General features: G+C 28.4%; 2 protein-coding genes across 9 annotated transcripts; both read right to left on the bottom strand.

The window, feature by feature from the left end:
• Positions 1-233: 233 nt before the first annotated feature.
• Positions 234-5519, bottom strand: LOC107171589 (uncharacterized). Of its 8 annotated transcripts, none has more exons than XR_016189633.1 (8): positions 5258-5519; positions 3994-4189; positions 3815-3913; positions 3635-3751; positions 3200-3563; positions 2527-2555; positions 556-628; positions 234-491 (listed from the first exon to the last, which is right to left on the bottom strand). XR_016189633.1 is itself a non-coding variant. In XM_089216895.1 (8 exons), exons 1-7 carry the CDS (start codon positions 5326-5328, stop codon positions 583-585), a joined length of 1035 nt encoding a protein of 344 aa, XP_089073021.1. In that variant the 5' UTR covers positions 5329-5519; the 3' UTR covers positions 234-491; positions 556-582. The 8 variants fall into 8 exon arrangements, 6 of the variants coding, with proteins under 6 accessions (XP_089073021.1, XP_089073020.1, XP_089073024.1 ...); XM_089216895.1 differs by having other exon boundaries at positions 2527-2668; XR_016189634.1 differs by lacking the exon at positions 2527-2555.
• A 1185-nt stretch (positions 5520-6704) lies between these two features.
• On the bottom strand, positions 6705-17268 carry LOC107166237 (uncharacterized). The gene is made up of 6 exons (XM_089217528.1): positions 16991-17268; positions 14331-14457; positions 13087-13234; positions 12413-12476; positions 12184-12332; positions 6705-7130 (listed from the first exon to the last, which is right to left on the bottom strand). The coding sequence occupies exons 1-6, from the start codon at positions 17024-17026 to the stop codon at positions 7001-7003; spliced, it is 654 nt and encodes a 217-aa protein (XP_089073654.1). The 5' UTR covers positions 17027-17268; the 3' UTR covers positions 6705-7000.
• Between the last annotated feature and the right edge of the window lie 1361 nt (positions 17269-18629).

Below are 18629 nucleotides of genomic sequence, written 5' to 3'. Positions count from 1 at the left end.
TTATTTTTTAAATTCCACAAAATATTTATGATTAAACTGATAGAATATAAATAATTATAATTTATAATTTATAATACCTTTAACAAGTATTGAAACATGCTTTTCTTGTGGACTTCTACATTTGTCATATAAATGTAGAGGAAGTTGCGAGGAATTGTATGTTAAATGTTGGGAATAAAATATTAAGTTTTAAATTTAAAGTTAGAAGGTTTTAATTCATAACTATAAGCATATAAAATGACAAAAAATTGATTTTTATTAAAATAAAAACATAGTAGGTATTTATAATATACGTAATTAAAAGAAAAGTTACTTACACTACTTACCTGAAGCTGTACCTACAAATTACTTCAATTATTGTTCTTACTACTTTCCTAACTTAATTTGATATTGTATAATATGTATAATATATATAGCAACGATTACTACAGGAAAGATCCAGTAAACAGAATCTTCAATAGATTTTTGTTATACTTCTTGGCCAAAATTTCCTAAAATAAGTAATTATTTAATGATACTATAAGAAATTGTAGATACTTTAACTATAGTCTTAACCTTTAAGTTATAATATAATGTGTTAAGTTAACTAGGTAATATATGTTGAGTTGACTTCAGCTGGATATTTTTCCTGTAATGACAATAAAACTATATATTAATAAAAATATTTTACATAAAATAAAATAGCAAAATTTTCAACTGTATAAGAAATCATAGTGAAAAATAATAGTTGATTTATTACATTTAAAAGCATTCATACAACCATTAAAGCATAATAAAAATAAAACCATACACCACAAATTAACAGTATTAAATTATGATGAATAAGTTTAAAACAAAGAAAAAACAACAATATTATTATTTATTGGTAACCAATCATATTGATAAGTGTGATAAAAAGAGATGGCAACATCATTTTTATAATTTTATCTGCTGTCTTTTTCTAACAGGCTATCTCGGTTATGTTTACATTAGTCTTATGGCGGGTGAGCATTCCAGTTATCATTATAGTTCAATGCAGTTGATGCAAAGAACGACTACTTTTTACACACTATTGCCCTATTGGCAATATAAAATATTCATTTATTATTGTACAAAAAGAATTACATATTATACATGATTCATATTACATTATTTACATAAACAGAAATACAGAATAGATTTAAAGTTTAAAGACATAGATCATAATTTCTTTTTGTAAACTTATATTAAATATAAAAATAATTATTTAATTGCAATATCTTTTTCACTGGCCTCTGAAAAGTATCAATTTGTTATACCAAGTCCTTAATGATGGTTTTTCATTGTGATTTTTTAAACTATGATTAACTTTTAATTTTATATATGTATAAGATATAGCTTTTATTAATAATACAAGATGATCTGAGAAAGGGCAATTATTCTCAGCACTATGAAATTGTAAAGATTTAAATATTTTTCGATGGTGTAAGACATAGCCAAGAATTTTGGATTGAATATCTATAGTATTGATATTCCTTGTTTCAAAATTACATATCTTCAGGAGCTTTTCAGTTTGAAAACAAATTTCCAGAACATCATCGCTTGGGTACATAAGACCACCATGATCACCACCTCTATTTTTCATAGTTATTAAAGAATTTAAAAATGCTCCTATATTAATTGCACATAATGATTTTATACAAATGTCACAATGTAGAGCTGATGCTAATTTGTAAACAACAAATCCAGCTATATAAATGGTAACTTCTTTTGAAAAATTACTAATAGTATATTCATTGGGTTTACAAACATAATCATGACCGTTTATATAGGATTCCACTACATCATTTTCTAACTTATCTTGCTCAGAAAGTATTAAATCAAATTAACCATTATAATTATTACTACTCAAATTTATTACTTTGATTGGATCTGAGCTTGAATAATTTAAAATGTCAATATTTTCAAGTGGTATGCAGTTTCCTGTATTAAAAGATCCTATATCATTTACTCTAATAACAAATTTTTTGTACGCAGATTGAAATTGGCGTGCAGTTGGGTTGTTATTATACCTTCCTTGAGCTCTTATGGTCCCAAAAAATAATTCCAAATGATCTTGACTTATTTTGTACAATTTAAAATGCTCAAGTATACCAGCAGCGATTAATTTATAATGCAATTGTAATAAAGAATTTAAGCAAACCAATATACCCATAAACCCTGTTTTTCTATTTGATTCTAGTACTGGTATGAAATTAATTTCTCTCTAATCTTTAAATGTTTCACATATTCTGTAAACATTTCAGTAAAGTCTGTAATATAATGAAAATTTTCCTTACAAAGAGCTTTTTTTTCATCAGTAGTATTAATAGAACGTGAATTTAAAATATCAAAAGCCGAATTAAATAATTCAATAAATACAACTGTTGCATCTACATCAGAAAATTTTTTAATATTTAATTTATTTTTGCAAAATTTCAATGCATCTGCAACTGATTTGCTAAATAATTGTGTAGCAAGTTTATCTTTCATTTTTGCTTAAAATAAAAAATATGTTGTTTTCTTAACTTATTGGCTAAGTGGCAACCCTCTTGTTCCTGCAATAAAAACAAAGTTTCAATAAAATCAAACTTAATGTAATCATTTTTGTGTTGAAATATTTTTTTTTCGCCGAAAGCATTTCGCACAAGCTTGATCAAGTGAGCAGGATCTAGAAATAAACAAATATTTTCTGTTTCTTTGTCAGATAATTCTACTACAATATTAGTTTTAAGTGTTTCAATATTTAAATCGCAACCTAAAATGCATGCCATGGTAAGATTTATGGAACAACCATCTAATGTTAAGCTAACTACTTTAATTCCAGTGGCTTTTAGAAGGTATAAAGCTTGTTTTGTCAGTCCAGCTTTTTGCATGCTTGTTAAGTTAGAAGTCAAAAAATAACCAATTGGAATTTTCCAACCCTCATTTATAGAAACCACCATAAACACCAAGCATTGTTTAACTAAATCTAAAGAATCGCTGTCCAAATTGTTGCCAAAATCAACTCTGTCATAATACTTTGTACCACAAAATTGTGTATGTGGTATAATTGTATTAAATTGTTTTCTAACATATTGGTAAGCTTTAGGAGAAAAAAAGTGTAATGATAAAGCAAATTGTTTAATAGCAGGACTATATTTAGGCACTTTTTTCCCTAAGCTATTTTCAGACCAATTCGTTATTAAATTAGCATATTTACCAAAAGATTCAAAAAGAACATCAGAATCATTTTCATTTAAAAGATTTTTATTTTTTAAATTTTTGATGATTTCTGACATGGTAGCAATTTTTTTGTCTTGACGCCGAATAGTTTGTTGTAATTTTTTTAATTTGCTATTTTTGATCTGAATTTCATTTGATAACTGACGAATTCCATATTTAAGAAATGATCGTCTTGGTGTATCATCAATAGAAGTCTTGGATGCAGTTAAATAAGCTGACTTTACTTTTATAGTAGGAGTTGGTGAATTAAATGTATCTGGTGATGCGTTTACCATAGATTGATCTAAATCATTATCAACGAATTCTAATGTACTATTCATAGGTTCATTATTATCAGTTATCTAAAAAAAAATATATTTTTGTTTAAATAATAAATTTTAATAAACTAAGTATATATTATGAGTAGTTTTACTTCTGCTGTATTAGTTGATGAATTAATTACATCTGATGACACGCTTGCCATAGATTGTTCCAATTCAAGATTGACTAGTGGTAGAATACCATGTTCACGTTCACTATTATCAGTTACCTGAAAAAAAAATGATTATAACTTGGTAGTCATTAAACAAGTTAAAAAAATTAATATAATTACTTTAACCAAGATCCTTTTCATTTGAAGATTTGAACTACTACTTATAGATGAGGTTGCTTGGGGTATCTCTTCTTTAAGTTCAGAAAACATAGTTTTTGCCTATGATATAGAAAATAAGCAAAATAGCACAAATTCAAATTATTTTAAAGTTAAAATAAATATATTAAATAAATACTTACACCTTTAACTCTTGCTATTATAATTGTTGGTACAGCGTGTTTTTGTAATATTATGTTTTTATTGTGTACAATAAAAGACTGCGGAGTAAAATGACAAGAACATATAAGACTATTTTTGTTGATATCTTCCAGCTTTCGATTATTGCTAATAATGAATTCATGCCATTTTTGTAAAATAAAACTTTTAGTGGGAAATCTGGAATAGTAGGATCATATACACTACATATACCGTGTGTCCCAAAAAACAGGGGCCACTTTACCACTCATTACCATGAAAATATTTTTCAATTCTGTTTGCGGGACATTAAACTAGACTAATGGATCATAAATTTCTATGACTTACAATTTTTTTAACTCATGTATCTTGCGCATGCGCAATAAAACTTACATTTTTTTTAATGGCAACCTGTAATTTGAATATCATATTCGGGTTTATCGATTTTTTTCAAGCCATTTTGATGTATCAACTTGTGTCCTAAACCCAAAATTGACTAAACTAGAGCTATGGAGAATTAAAAAAATTAAATTAATTTAATTTAATTTTTTTTTCTAACTGTAGTACGTACTTATTATTTTTTTTTAAACACCAAGCAACAATAACAATCAAAATTATTATTATTAAATTAATTAACTATTTACTATTTATGAATTATTATCTTATTTTATTATTACACATTATGAAATTGCATATGGTCTTAATTGGCCGAGGCCAAAAAAGAAGAAGTGTATTTTTGTTTCCATTAGAATTACCTATAATTAAGTATCTATTAAAATAATAATGAGCATTGGTATTTCTATTTTTGTTATTTACCTACCTATACCTATTAAAATGTGGAACTTATTATAAATTTAATTTTTTTAACTCTCCATAGCTCTAGTTTAGTCAATTTTGGGTTTAGGACACAAGTTGATACATCAAAATGGCTTGAAAAAAATCGATTAACCCGAATATGATATTCAAATTACAGGTTGCCATTAAAAAAAATGTAAGTTTTATTGCGCATGCGCAAGATACATGAGTTAAAAAAATTGTAAGTCATAGAAATTTATGATCCATTAGTCTAGTTTAATGTCCCGCAAACAGAATTGAAAAATATTTTCATGGTAATGAGTGGTAAAGTGGCCCCTGTTTTTTGGGACACACGGTATATATATATATATATATACACTCTATGTTATAAATATATACAAATACTTATTGTGAATTGTGAAAAATATTTGAATACTTGGTAAACACTTGGTGTAATACTTAGGTTTCACTTACCTGTGAAAAGTGATGTTTTCAGATTTCGTTTTGGCATTTCTAGTTCTACCACAAATAAAACAACTAGGCATTGTAGGTATGTAGTAGGGATAGAAAAAATATCTAAATAAACAGCAACGGGGCACGGTGGCACAGACCAGACAAATTAAACAAATATCACTTAAGTCACACTTACAAAGTCACAACCAGAATAAATAAGAAACGATCAACATTCAACGGATCAAGTGAGTAGGTAAAGCCGGTAAAGGTAATAAACATTATATTATTATATTATCAGTAACTACCAAAATTAATAATCTTTCATGATAATATTATGTGCAATAATGACAACAGAATGTCAAAAATTAAAATAAACGTTACAATTATTTTTTTTTTGGAAGGTAGCACTGTCAAAAGTAGTCTTTCTGTGCATCAATAATTATTATGTGTGAGATACGGAACGGCTCCTCTATCTATGTATTAGACGCTCGTGTACCAGTCTAGAATCTAGATAAAAAATAATCTGACAATCGTCGACTGTCGAGCGTCGTCGATCCACAAATCCACAATAAAATAATACACTTTACTGCTCGGTGGTTCATTTTTGTACCACTACAAAATGCATAAACATACACAAAACATATTGCAATAGTGATACTTATAAACTTGCGTGGCTGCATTTAAAACGAACTAGGTACGAAGTATTTATGTACAACTAGCAAAAGGATTTGTTTTTTTTTGTATTATTTCTATAAAGTATAAAATATAGACTATTTATAATAATATTAATTCGCCGAGGCATTTGATTTCAATATACCACCGTGTCCGTGTGTCCCAAAAATCAGGGGCCACTTTACCACTCATTACCATGTAAATATTTTTCAATTCTGTTTGCGGGAAATTAAACTTGACTAATGGATCGTGAAAGTCTGTGTCTTACAATGTTTTTAACTCATGTATCTTGCGCATGCGCAATAAAACTTACATTTTTTAAAATGGCAACCCGTAATTTAAATATTATATTCGGGTTCATGGATTTTTTTCAAGCCATTTTGATGGATCAACTTGTATCCTAAACCCAAAATTGACTAAACTAAATTTAACTTAAATTTATATTCTATGCAAATTATAAAATTATTTTTAGTTGATAAGATATTTGATAATGTGAATAAAAACTAAAAAAATATATGATATTATAAAAATTATTAAGTGTTAGTGTTTTTATTTAAAAAAAATCATAAAATATATAGGTAAATATAAAAATTATACATTAGATCCATTGGTTTGAAACCTTTTTAAACGGGACTACGGGAGCCATTTTTAGCACCATATATTAAATGTACTCAAGTAGGTATTTGCAAATAGATGGTATTTAAAATATTTTTACTCAAATATTTTACGATATTGGCAATTTCTAGGTAAATGTTTGAAGGTAATTTATAATTATTAACATCTAACAAACAGCACATAAATTAATGACAGTTTTTATTATATTCAAAGAACACAATACATTTGATAGGTAGTTAGGTAGTTCCAATTTTTTTTATTCAAATCTGCCATTGAAAGAAAGTATTGGAAAATATTATATAGATAGTATTTATGAAGGGATATTCGATTACAACACATACGATCACACTTTTAAACACACACGATTTTTAAAATCGTATCTAAAGAATAATGTTAAATAAAATAGGGAAACTACCGTACAAGTTTGTATGAAAAAAAAAACAACATTTTTAAAAGGATGTTTCTTTCATTAGTGATTTATTCAGAAGTTAATTTCTGTAAATCGTCGTCCAATGAATCAACACTAGATTGTATTGCAGTAGCATTTTCATCCATTTCCTTGCATTCCGATGTCTTATTGGCATTTTTTTGATGCATTTCCTGGCAACTAAAAATGCATAGAAAAAATACATGACATTTTGTGAATTAGATAAAATAATAGAAAATATAATATCAAATTATACCTATAAAATAAACCACAGTACTATTATGTAATAAATTGTAAAAAGTTGTATCAAGAAGTTCATTAATTGGAAAAGTTGTCGAATTATTCAAAATAATAAGATTTTACTTACAGAAAACATTATAGGTAGGTATTAATAAAATAATTTTATGGAAGTGTATAAGTATGGCAATGTTATTATTATAGTAAATGATACAGTTTTAATAATTCACTAAATGTGTTTAATAGATTTGAATAATTTACTTGAAGGTAATCGTTTTATGAATTTATAAAGACAAATCAGATATTTTTTCGTTTGGAGGTGACCGCAGAATAAAATATATAAAAAAAAAATGTAATTTTCATTAATGTGTAAAATACCTATACTACCTATATAATGTAACTTTAAGTACTCAGTAACTCAGTTTAGTAGCTTACAAGTGGCTTCAATGTAGGTAATCTTTTTCTTAGAATAATAAAATATTAAATGATGAAATTAACTGATTAAATAAAATCCATTTTAAAGAGTTTGGCTAAATACTAGATTAATTGTATTCCATATACGTCAGATGACTTATGAGCCACAGTAGTCTAAATTAAATACCTATACTGCAATTTTAATTTAAAATCTGTAGTTATATTGTACGGGCCGGGAGCATTATAATGATAATACGCACGCCCGGTCACCAACTTATAATTGCGCCCCACTAACTCCTTGGTCTTAAAATTATGGAGGAGAAAGCTGGATGTGTAGTGGTGTAATAGCTCAGACAGCAGTGGTCGGGATCGCCGGGCAAATACTGTCGAGCAGTGTAGCGCGTGTTGTGTAAAATGTGTATTGGTGTAAGAGTGTGTATGAGTGTGGCCGTGTGGGTGTGTATATACAATTACTAATAATAAAATGGTAACACGTTTCAGGTAAATAATTATTTGCTGTATAATACACAAATTAAATAATAATCGTACAAATATATAAAAATAACAGCAACACAATAATGGTAGGTCGTAGATATACAAAATATAATATTAATAAATCAAAGCCTTTGTGGCTGACAAGTAAAAATGTAATAATTTGACTCTTCTGGCCCAACAGGATAAGGTTTAATATAAATGCTCAGCCCTTATGGTCAAATAATAATAAGCACAGCTCTAACAGCTGATACTCATATAAAATAATTAATATGAATATAAATAAAGTACGGCCCTTATGGCACGACAGAATATAATAATAAATAAATAATAATATGATATAAACCCACAGTTAAATCCAGTGGCGTAACTAACAGCAAATATTTGGGGTAACGAACACTTTTAAATACTTCACCATAATGAGTGATGAGTACTACTTATACGCATAATTTCCTCCTAAATTATTTTGAAATAATCATTATACTTATATATTATTATTATATTATACTTATCATTATACTATTATTATACAGTTTTATAACACGAAAATTCCGGTAAAACACGATTGCGTACGATTTTTGTCTGCAGCTTTGAAGCACTGTTGCCATTTGCTTTGAACTTATAGAACAGGGGTTACTTCCATAATTTTTTTTTTTATTATTATTGAATAACTATTTTTTATTATATTATTTTAACATTTAATTATTTTATTTTGTGTACTATATTATTATAACATAGGTATTTATCGAAAATTGAGATTTTTAAGTGGTACCATAACTTAAGTCATTTTTCCAAAATTTAAATTTTACTGATCAAAAATAAAAACATTAATTTAGCAACGATGCACAGTAAATCGTACGCAATCGTGTAACGTACGCAATTGTGTTTTCAAAAAGAAACATCGTACGCAATCGTGTGGTACCCCGAAAATTCACAAATAACGTATTTTTTTCTTGATAACTATTTAAAGATAAATAAATAGTAAATACACACTGACGCGGATTTTTTTTACTAAATTATATAAATAATTTTGGGGTAACAAAATGATACTCTTGCCACCCCATAAAAATGTTTGGGGTCACGACCGCTACCCCTCGCTACCCCATAGTTACGCCACTGGTTAAATCGGAGCACTACTGGCCAGCGGCCGCTATACCAGAACCTATAATATACCTACACTACAGGCTACATCTGATACAAATAATAATAATCAGTGGCAATCAACACACACTGTAATAAACAATATTATATTTATTTTGTTAGCGATGAGCGCACACAATAAAAAAACAGTATAAAAATGTTGGCGATTCGCACCGTAATAAACCGAAAATTTGAAAATAACGTTCGCGGGTTTGCTCACGACAACGGACGGAGGAAGACAATATAATATTATTAATATTACGGCGGCCGTGTTACTTAATTCGCGTAGACGGCGTGGCGACGTATGATAGCCGATAGGTATGGGTATAGGTGTATAGGTAATTTACATGTTATATAACTCACAAGACATTCAAAACTTCAATTATAACTTTAACAAAAATAAACAATACGACAAGTGATATATGTGTGTGACCAGCTGTTTCTCCCGTTACTTCTTATTTCTTAATTACCTAATTATATATGAGGGGTGGAAATCCAAAACGTACTATTGCCAAAATTGATAAAAACGAGTTAGATATCGATTCTTATAAAAAAAAAACGTCGAAAAATCGATTGGTGTTGTTCTTATTTCTTAATTACCTAATTATATATGAGGGGTGGAAATCCAAAACGTACTATTGCCAAAATTGATAAAAACGAGTTAGATATCGATTCTTATAAAAAAAAAACGTCGAAAAATCGATTGGTGTTGTCAGAATAGACCAAAATAATAGTATATTTATCCCGGTCAAATCAGCTGTTAAAAATGACTGCTTAATCCAAAACTAACCTTTTCCATGCATGAAAATTATATTTAAATAATCAAAACGTACTTTTTCCAGTTTTACGCCAAAACGTGCTATTGCAGTATTGCCCATGTTAAAATAATAGGCGCTAATCATTAACTATACCAAAACGAACTATTTCCGTAAATTATTCCAAAACGTACTTTTTTTTACGTTATGTTAAAACGTACAATCTATTGCCCGTGTTGTAGGTACAGGGAAATAAAATAGTTAATCCAAAAGGTACTAAAATATAATTAATACCTAATTTATAATATTAAATTATTATCACAATCATTAAGTTTGAAATTAAATTAAAAATATAATCCTAGATTATTAAACACATTTGAGTCGTTTTTATAAGAGTACGTTGTACGTAACAGTGGTATTTGTTGTCTCCGTCTTACCAGTGCGTAATAAACCAACGTAAAAACACAGATAATGTTCTTACCATCAAGTTTCATAATAGGTCGGTTCACTGTAATTTATAAGCTAAAGGAGTTACAAGTGTTCTGCTGAGTGTAAATTTGCTATATTACGCACTGGTGAGGCGGAGACAACAAATACCACTGTTACGTACTCTTTATAGAAATAATATATTATTAAATAATTTAAAAAATCTTCCTTGTCTTCAAAATTACTGATCAATTTATAAACGGCATGCTTATATTGATAATGAATGTGTAATGTTCCAGCTAATATTTACTATGACCACGATGCAGTTATTGTTTGTTGCTCGCTTAGTCGCACGACACACACTCCCATTGTTTTATAACAATAATATTAATAAACTATTAAATATGAATACAAAGAAAAGATCTAGAAAACTGGCGGAAGCTGCAATTAAAATGAACGTAAGTATACATATTATTCATTAATTTATTTTAATAGGTATATTAGTAGATAATTTATACTGTAGGTACTTCTAATTTATTATAATATGCTTATATTCTTTACCCTATGGTTTATATTTTTATAAGCTATAACTTTATAGGTAGTATAATCTATACTATCTGTTAAACATGTCAAATATAAGTTAAGACACTAAACAATTATTACCTAGATACATTAATGAAGTTGATTTAGGTAAAGTATGTATTATTTATAATTTCTTGTATGCACTGTCAACCTGGTATAATAGTTAGGTACAAAAATCAAAATTCTACTCAATGTATATCTACACAGTACCTACACTTCATACCTAGGTAGTTAAAAAAGTATTAAATTAATATATTTTTTTTTAATAACCTACCTATTTAATTCGTATGCATCATAGAGTATAGACACATATTCTTAGTATATTTATACAGTAGGTATGAAAATTAATATTGGAAATTCAGTAGATGTAGATAATAATACAGCTTCTGACTCTCAAATTAATTTACCTACTGAATATTATAATATATTATAAGTTCATTTAGTTTTAATAATTATTTTGATTTAGAAAAACCAACAAAATACAACAGCTGTAGCTGTAGCAAGACAGCTATTTTTGCTAAAAACCATTTAAATATGTATACCACTATAGTCATTGATTTAAATATCTACTTATTATTCAGAAACTTAAGATCAATATTATTTTATTGTAATTTAATATCATAAGAGTTATTAACTACCAAAAAAATTGAAGATGTCACATTAGAATTAATTATTTACGTGTCATATATTAAGCATATTATTTTAGAATAATCGTAAAAAAAGTTAAAATGTAAATACAATAAATTAGATATCAATTATATTTTTATTTTGGAAAAAGCACATTTTGGAGTGAATTTTATTAGGTTTTCCAAAACGAAATATTTCCATTAAATTTTCTAAAACGAACTATTTCCATTAAATTAATGGAAAAGGTACGTTTTGGATTATTTTACATTTTTATACAACAAAAAAATAGGATTTATACCTACTTAAAAATTTTTTTTTAAATCGCTTTAACTCATACTTCACATTTATAGTACTTTAGTTAATTGACATTGGGTCACAAAGGGCCAAGGGGATATAGAAAATCGCTTCTCCTGAAAAATCAGCAATAGTACGTTTTTGATTTCCACCCCTCATATATATTGGTACCTATTTACATTGTTGGGGCGGCAACATATATGTTATACATTATAAATAATTAAGTAGTTAATTTAAAGTTTGGAATAAATAATATTGTTCCTTACGCTTTGCCTAACCCGGTGTATACATTCAACACATAATCCAGTTCATTTTGTTTGTCCGCAATCTCTGCTTTCAAATTGTTGATCTTAGAACGATAGTACTTGGATGATTCTTTGGATCCATGTGAACGTTTCAATATGATAGTTTGCTTCTATAACACGAAGTATACAGTTCAGTCAAGTCAAATAATATGTAAAATAAAAAATATAAATTATATAGGTAGATCTTTACTTCTACGATTTCAGTTTGCTCTTGTATCTTTTCCATCATTTGCTTTGTGATCTCAGCATGATTTCTAAAAAAATAATACTCTCATAAAAAAATTTAAACTAAAAATTTAATTTAATATTTCTATAAATATATAATTTGTATTTTATCTTATGAGAGTAGGTATAGTTTTGATCACATGATATTTCGATTAACGATAGTCACTGTGCAGCCGTGCAGGTATATATAGGTATTATAAATTATCATCATCATTATAACTGGCTTTTATAACTCTATTAGGCTAGTCGCTGACTGGCAATTTTCAGTTGCGCAATAGTTTAATTGCATGGGTGACTTCCACAGTGATATGTGACAATGAGCTCACATGCAACTAATCAGTTTGACCAACTAATTAGTTTGTGTTTTGCCACAAATCGTTCGATTGCGTGATTACTATCGCGCAACTGAAAATTGCCAGTCAGCGACTATAGCCTTAGAGTTTTTTCCGCCAACACTATGTCCCTCCATTTCTCTCGATCTTGTATAATTTCCTTCCATTCTTTAACTCCCACAGTTTTAAGATCCTCTTCTATTATTTCAAGCCATCTCTTCCTTGGTCTGCCTCGAGATAATAATATTTGATAATATACCTACCTATCAATATAAATATAATATGTTGTTACTAATCTTTAACTTACTGAGCTGCTTCTCTATCCTGCATGTCTACCATGAGCGAGTTACTGCGTTTTTGATTGATTTTCTTCATCAAAATTTCGCTTTTAGCCTTTCGTTCATTAAGTTTTTGAACCAAGCAATCCAAGCTTTCTTGAGCCGCTTTTAACATTGCTAAATAATAAATATGTATACATTATTTAAATTATTTCTTACCGTATAAATGTGTATAAATATACAATTAAACTAGGTAATACTTTATTGATTTAATATTGTAATCAGGGTTGGGCAGTATCTTCGATACAATTGTATCTTCGATACAATTGTATCTTGTACCTCATTACAATTATATGAAGTATCGAGTATCTTGTATCGCGATACATTTTTGGTCAATGTATTTAGTATTTCATAAAATAATTTATGATGCGATGCGATATAAGATACAATAAAATTCTGATTTTATTATCAAAATACCAATTAAGAAATAATAATAATAAAAAATATAATAAAATATAATAAAAATTAACATTTTTATTTAATATTGTAGGTTGTTGGAAATAATTTTTCAACCCAGTACCGATAAATCATAAAATATAGTTATATATGTGATGTATATGTATATATAATATATATACATATTATATATATCTGTCAGTGGCGTAGCCAGGGGGAGGGCTGAGGGGGCTGATAAACTTATTAACAATATATTGTCAGTTTTCTCCGTAAATACCTATAGTAAATCTATTATTTTCATCTAAAACTCGACAATTTATCGTTAACATCAATCATTCTTTAATGATTGCGAGTAATTGAAAACATTTTGTGTATCGTTTGAAATCTCGAAAATTGAAAGTAATTATTAAATTCATATTGAAGTGTCTAAATAGCTTCAACTAATTTAACTGTTGAAAATGAAACTGTTGAAAATGAAACTGTTGAAGATTCAGAGATTTCGTCATTTCGAGCAAGTTGGTAAATAAAATATGTAAATGGACGCTTGGACCGAACGTATTAGCATCTCCTCATACAGTAATACATTATATTTTTATTTTTTTGTCATACAATCATACCGATATATTTAAACAAAATCAAATGTGTTTTGAATGTCTTATTGTTTATTGAAATATAAAAGTAGTATATACCTATATATTAGTACTACATACAAGTATCAGTTATTATTTAATAATTTCGATCATTCAAAAAATAATACAGTTAGACTGTAAATTATTTTAACAAAAAAACAGACTATCAAAGTATTTATAAATGTTACCCTCATTCTCCTTTTTCTTTTGTAATGTTGCCTCCATCAACTTCCTTACAGCATACTTTTCCTTTTTCTCCAATTCAGCCAATTCACGTTTTGCTCTTTCTCCTTTGATGTGCATAGCTCGCATTTCCTGAAAAAATAAGTTTTTAAATTTCTCAATTATATACCATTTACTGCAATATTCATATATTAAATAAAATTAATGATAAATTAATATTCAATATACACATTTCGTTATAACTTATACAGCGAAACTTCTAAATACCGAACTCTCTTGATCGCTAGAATTTTTTCCGCTATTCGGAGATGTCCACTATTCAGAAGTTTCAATTTATAGAAAGTTTGTAGTAGGTTCTTTAAAAAATATCTGCTATTTGGAAGTGTCCGTTTTTCATAGCTATTTAATTATATTTATTTAGTGGAGGTTTCACTTTACGATGTATACCTACGACATATTATTGGTATTATATTTCTTATTTACGTGCACGTGCCTAATGCCTATAGGTAAACAGACGTAGGTACAGTACGACACATTGATCATTTAAATTTTGTAATTTTTTAGCATCCACATAACTGATCTATTAAAAAAATATTAAATAATTATTTTTATAATATATGTTCTGCAAACATTAATTTAAAGGTACCCTTTGGACGTTGATTATATTTATATTTTACTGTCTATCACATATTATAGCCAAATAGGTAATGCATAATAAAATCTACGGATACCATTAGATTAGAATATTTGATATTTTTATAGGTACCGTGAAATTGAACAGTTATTTGAATATTGTATATATCAATATATCTCTATTATTTAAAGTTAAAAGATTTACATGGCTTAGGTAACTCAAATATTTATAATACAAGATAAAAACTAAACCTTTATATTATGTACACTTTCTGATTTGTACCTATTTACATTTGATTAAAAATAGCTACCTGCAAAACTAGCCAACTGCCTGCTTATTGTCAATATAATAGATAATTCAATAAACCAAGTATAAACAGAAAATTTTAAAATCTGACCTTTTGTCTTTTTGAATAAATAAATATTAAATGAAAACTATATTAGACAGCATACTTAACAAATTCGATAATGTTTTTCATAATAATGTGAATTTTTTCGAACAACGTGATGAGACAATACCAATAAAAAATTACATTTTAATGATAGTTGGGATAGTTGGATGATCTCCAAAGCCACAAGGCTGTGTAGAATATGAGAGTTCCATATTATATCGATATAAAATTAAATTAAATATAAAAATGTAAAAAAAATAGCGGTTAAAAAGAGTACAATTATTAATAGGTATATATATTATGATATATCAATATCATATATGTCTAATAGAAAAGATTGTTCAAACGTAAAATTTACGAAAGAAGCCATGCAAGATAGAAGGAATTTAGAAGACGCCCGAGTTGATGTTGAGGGCAAGATGACGTAAAAAAAATATCTCCAGTAAACGGAACTGGAGAAATACAGCTAAAGATCGGATAACGTGCTGTGTAGAGGATAATCGTATTGAAAGATTTGGAAGGCAAGTGAATATGGCTAATAGAGCTCCTTATAGGAGTTAAGTCAATTTGATATGGCAATTCTATATGACAGCGGTGCCCTTTTGTTTGTACAAATTTTGTTAGGCGCTCTTCTGTGAATATCACGAGGAACGTGATAAAACTAAGCACTATAGTTTTCATTCATAACTGATTTAAATAATTTTATTGAACATATTATTAACAAATTATAATTTTATAGTTGAAATTAAAAAGAAAAAATTCTGCTTTAATTATTGTATAACTAGTTAGTAGTTACATAATTATATCATATTATTGTAATTATTCGTTTATACTTGAACTAAAATTTTTAACACCTTAAAATAAAACGTTCTAGTGCGTGATAAATATAAAAATTAGTTACGCGCAACCAAATAATATAATAAACGATTTAATTTGTTATCTTTTGTAAATGGTTTTTTTTTTACGTCTTTGTTGTAATTTAATAAAACGTTTCTACTATATTATAGGAAGTAATAGTAAACGGCCTTGATTTTATTCGTATTTTAAGTAATCGATTAGTATTATTTATTTCAACCACTTTACTATTTTATGATGTTCCTACGACCTACCTATGCAATATACACTGCGTATCGCTCATTGCAGTTTGCAATTTTAAAAATAGCATATTTATATAAATATAAACATTTAAAATTTAATAATAACAATAATAATATTAAATAATAATATATAAATTTATACAGTATAATACTCGTATAATATACATAATATGTACAAGGCGTTGTACTAGATGGTTCCGCTGAACAGATTATTTAACTACAATCAGATATTTATAAAATATACATTTACCTAGGTATACCCAATCCAAATAAACGCAATTATTAAAAGTATTTATCACATATTAATAAGTATTATCAACGATAGTAATGTTATTATTACCAGCAGCTGCCAGCTGCCTGTGTATCAACTTACTGTCGATTCGTGTCGTATTTCGCGCGTAAAACACGATAGGTACCTAACCTACCCATGCATTAATCATAATATAAAAAAATACACGCAACAGTCATAGATCATTATAATATTATATTTTAAAGGTACATCCGTCGTTTTCACAAATACTGCAGGTATGATGATGTACGTACCTTAGGAAGGTCTTTCAAAATTTGATTCATGTCCATGTCGGGATCGGTTTTGTCCGGTTACACCGTTCGAATACAATACAACTGTAATTTAAACTATTATATTAATTAATGACGATAACAGTGTATATTATTATTGTCAACACAGTCTATTGTCGGTGGCGCCCAATGCAGAGCGCCGGGATGGGAGAGATGATATCCGTAAGAGGACGTGGTAGAGAGTGAGCCAAGCGAGCTTCGGGTCCGTCGGTGTTCTGGGTAACACTACGACGCTGCTGCTCTGTCCCTGTCGCCGGTGCCGCCGGCTCTCCCGCCTCTTTTTCCTCTCATTTCCCGCGTAACCGCCCGCGGAGGCAGCGTACCGCGGGGACGGACGCGTGCCCCTAGCTGGGAGGGCGGGCGGTAGGCTTTCGCTCGCGATCTCGCCAGAGAACGCGCGGCGACGACGCGACGAGTTCGCGAAATAATATAATCAATACGCCGTATTTGCTCACCGTACCTACTCGTCGTCATTCGCGGTACCGGGCGGGCGGGCGGCTGGTTGGACTTATATGGAAATAATATTAATATATTTGTTGATTCTCGGTACATTCGTGCGCACAGCACCCTTCGTCATTTCGGTTGCGCGTACTGTGCTATGCGGACCACGCGCGCTGCTCCTAATAACACCACACTCACACACACACACACATGACATACCATTACTTACGTAATAATGAATGTTGTACAATAAATTATAGTATTTTATTTATATATTTTATATATTAAAGCATAAATTATAATATTATGTTGGTGGGGAAGTGGGGGAGGGGTGTAACAATAAAATAATAAATCACTTCATAGGACAAAACGGTCCTTATATTGTATTATTCTTTCTCATTTCATATGATGATGGTCACATTTTAGGAACCTATTAAAAATCACGAGAATTCGGATATTTATAAAATAATTGAAACACAAAAATAAAATACCTAACCATCTGTTATTTGACAAACAATTTCTATTTAGTTCATTAGATAGCTAGGAGTTCAAATAAACAGTAACAGGTAGTCGGATTGCAACCATCACGGTGATTAGTGTTGGAATTTTCTACGTATTTTTATTTATTTTTAGTCTTATAAAGGACATTTAGTCGGTACATAGCGAGTGGTCGTAATACGCGTTTTCATAAACTATTCTTGGAAAATGGGGAAATATTTTCTTTAAATATTTGAATATTCAGTCATATTATTTTTATTATTATTTATCTACCTATTCACCAGCATTTTTGTGCATGTACAAAATTTGTAAATCTAAAACATTCAGGCTACTGATGTCCAAAAATTACCATACCCAAAATAACCATACATTAAAATTTAGTATTATACGTTTAATACAAGGATCCTAAAATATTTTTACAATAGCAGTTGAAAAATAAAAGAAATACAGTCACAATTTTTTTTTACAAGCATTCAAATTTTAATTTTGACAACATACGTAAAAATCACGAAAATCACGAAAATTTGCAAATTATTTTTAGCTAGAAATTCATACAAATTTTTAATAATCTATAATATATCCTAGAAAGATAAACCGTCTCCGCTCAGAATCGTTTTTCGTATACAATGATATAATATCATTGGATTCAAATTTAATTCCATCC

This window comes from Diuraphis noxia, unplaced genomic scaffold, assembly GCF_037042655.1.
Source record: "Diuraphis noxia isolate RWA-SAM2 unplaced genomic scaffold, SU_Dnox_SAM2 contig0001, whole genome shotgun sequence".
NCBI lineage: Eukaryota > Metazoa > Arthropoda > Insecta > Hemiptera > Aphididae > Diuraphis > Diuraphis noxia.
Note: the sequence above shows the minus strand (reverse complement) of the source record. Positions and strands in the feature narration are given on the sequence as shown.

What these genes read in the sequence shown, in the direction of transcription:
- LOC107171589 (XM_089216894.1), bottom strand. Translation starts at nt 5,328, where the DNA reads ATGCCTAGTTGTTTTATTTGTGGTAGAACTAGAAATGCCAAAACGAAA. An exon ending in TGTTCTTTTTGAATCTTTTG is followed by an intron (nt 2,669 to 3,199) that starts GTAAATATGCTA and finishes GTTTATTTCTAG; the next exon opens with ATCCTGCTCACTTGATCAAG. An exon ending in GGTTGCCACTTAGCCAATAA is followed by an intron (nt 629 to 2,526) that starts GTTAAGAAAACA and finishes TTGTCATTACAG; the next exon opens with GAAAAATATCCAGCTGAAGT.
- LOC107166237 (XM_089217528.1), bottom strand. Translation starts at nt 17,026, where the DNA reads ATGGACATGAATCAAATTTTGAAAGACCTTCCTAAG. An exon ending in TTTTGAAAGACCTTCCTAAG is followed by an intron (nt 14,458 to 16,990) that starts GTACGTACATCA and finishes TTATTTTTTCAG; the next exon opens with GAAATGCGAGCTATGCACAT. An exon ending in TACACCGGGTTAGGCAAAGC is followed by an intron (nt 7,131 to 12,183) that starts GTAAGGAACAAT and finishes ATGCATTTTTAG; the next exon opens with TTGCCAGGAAATGCATCAAA.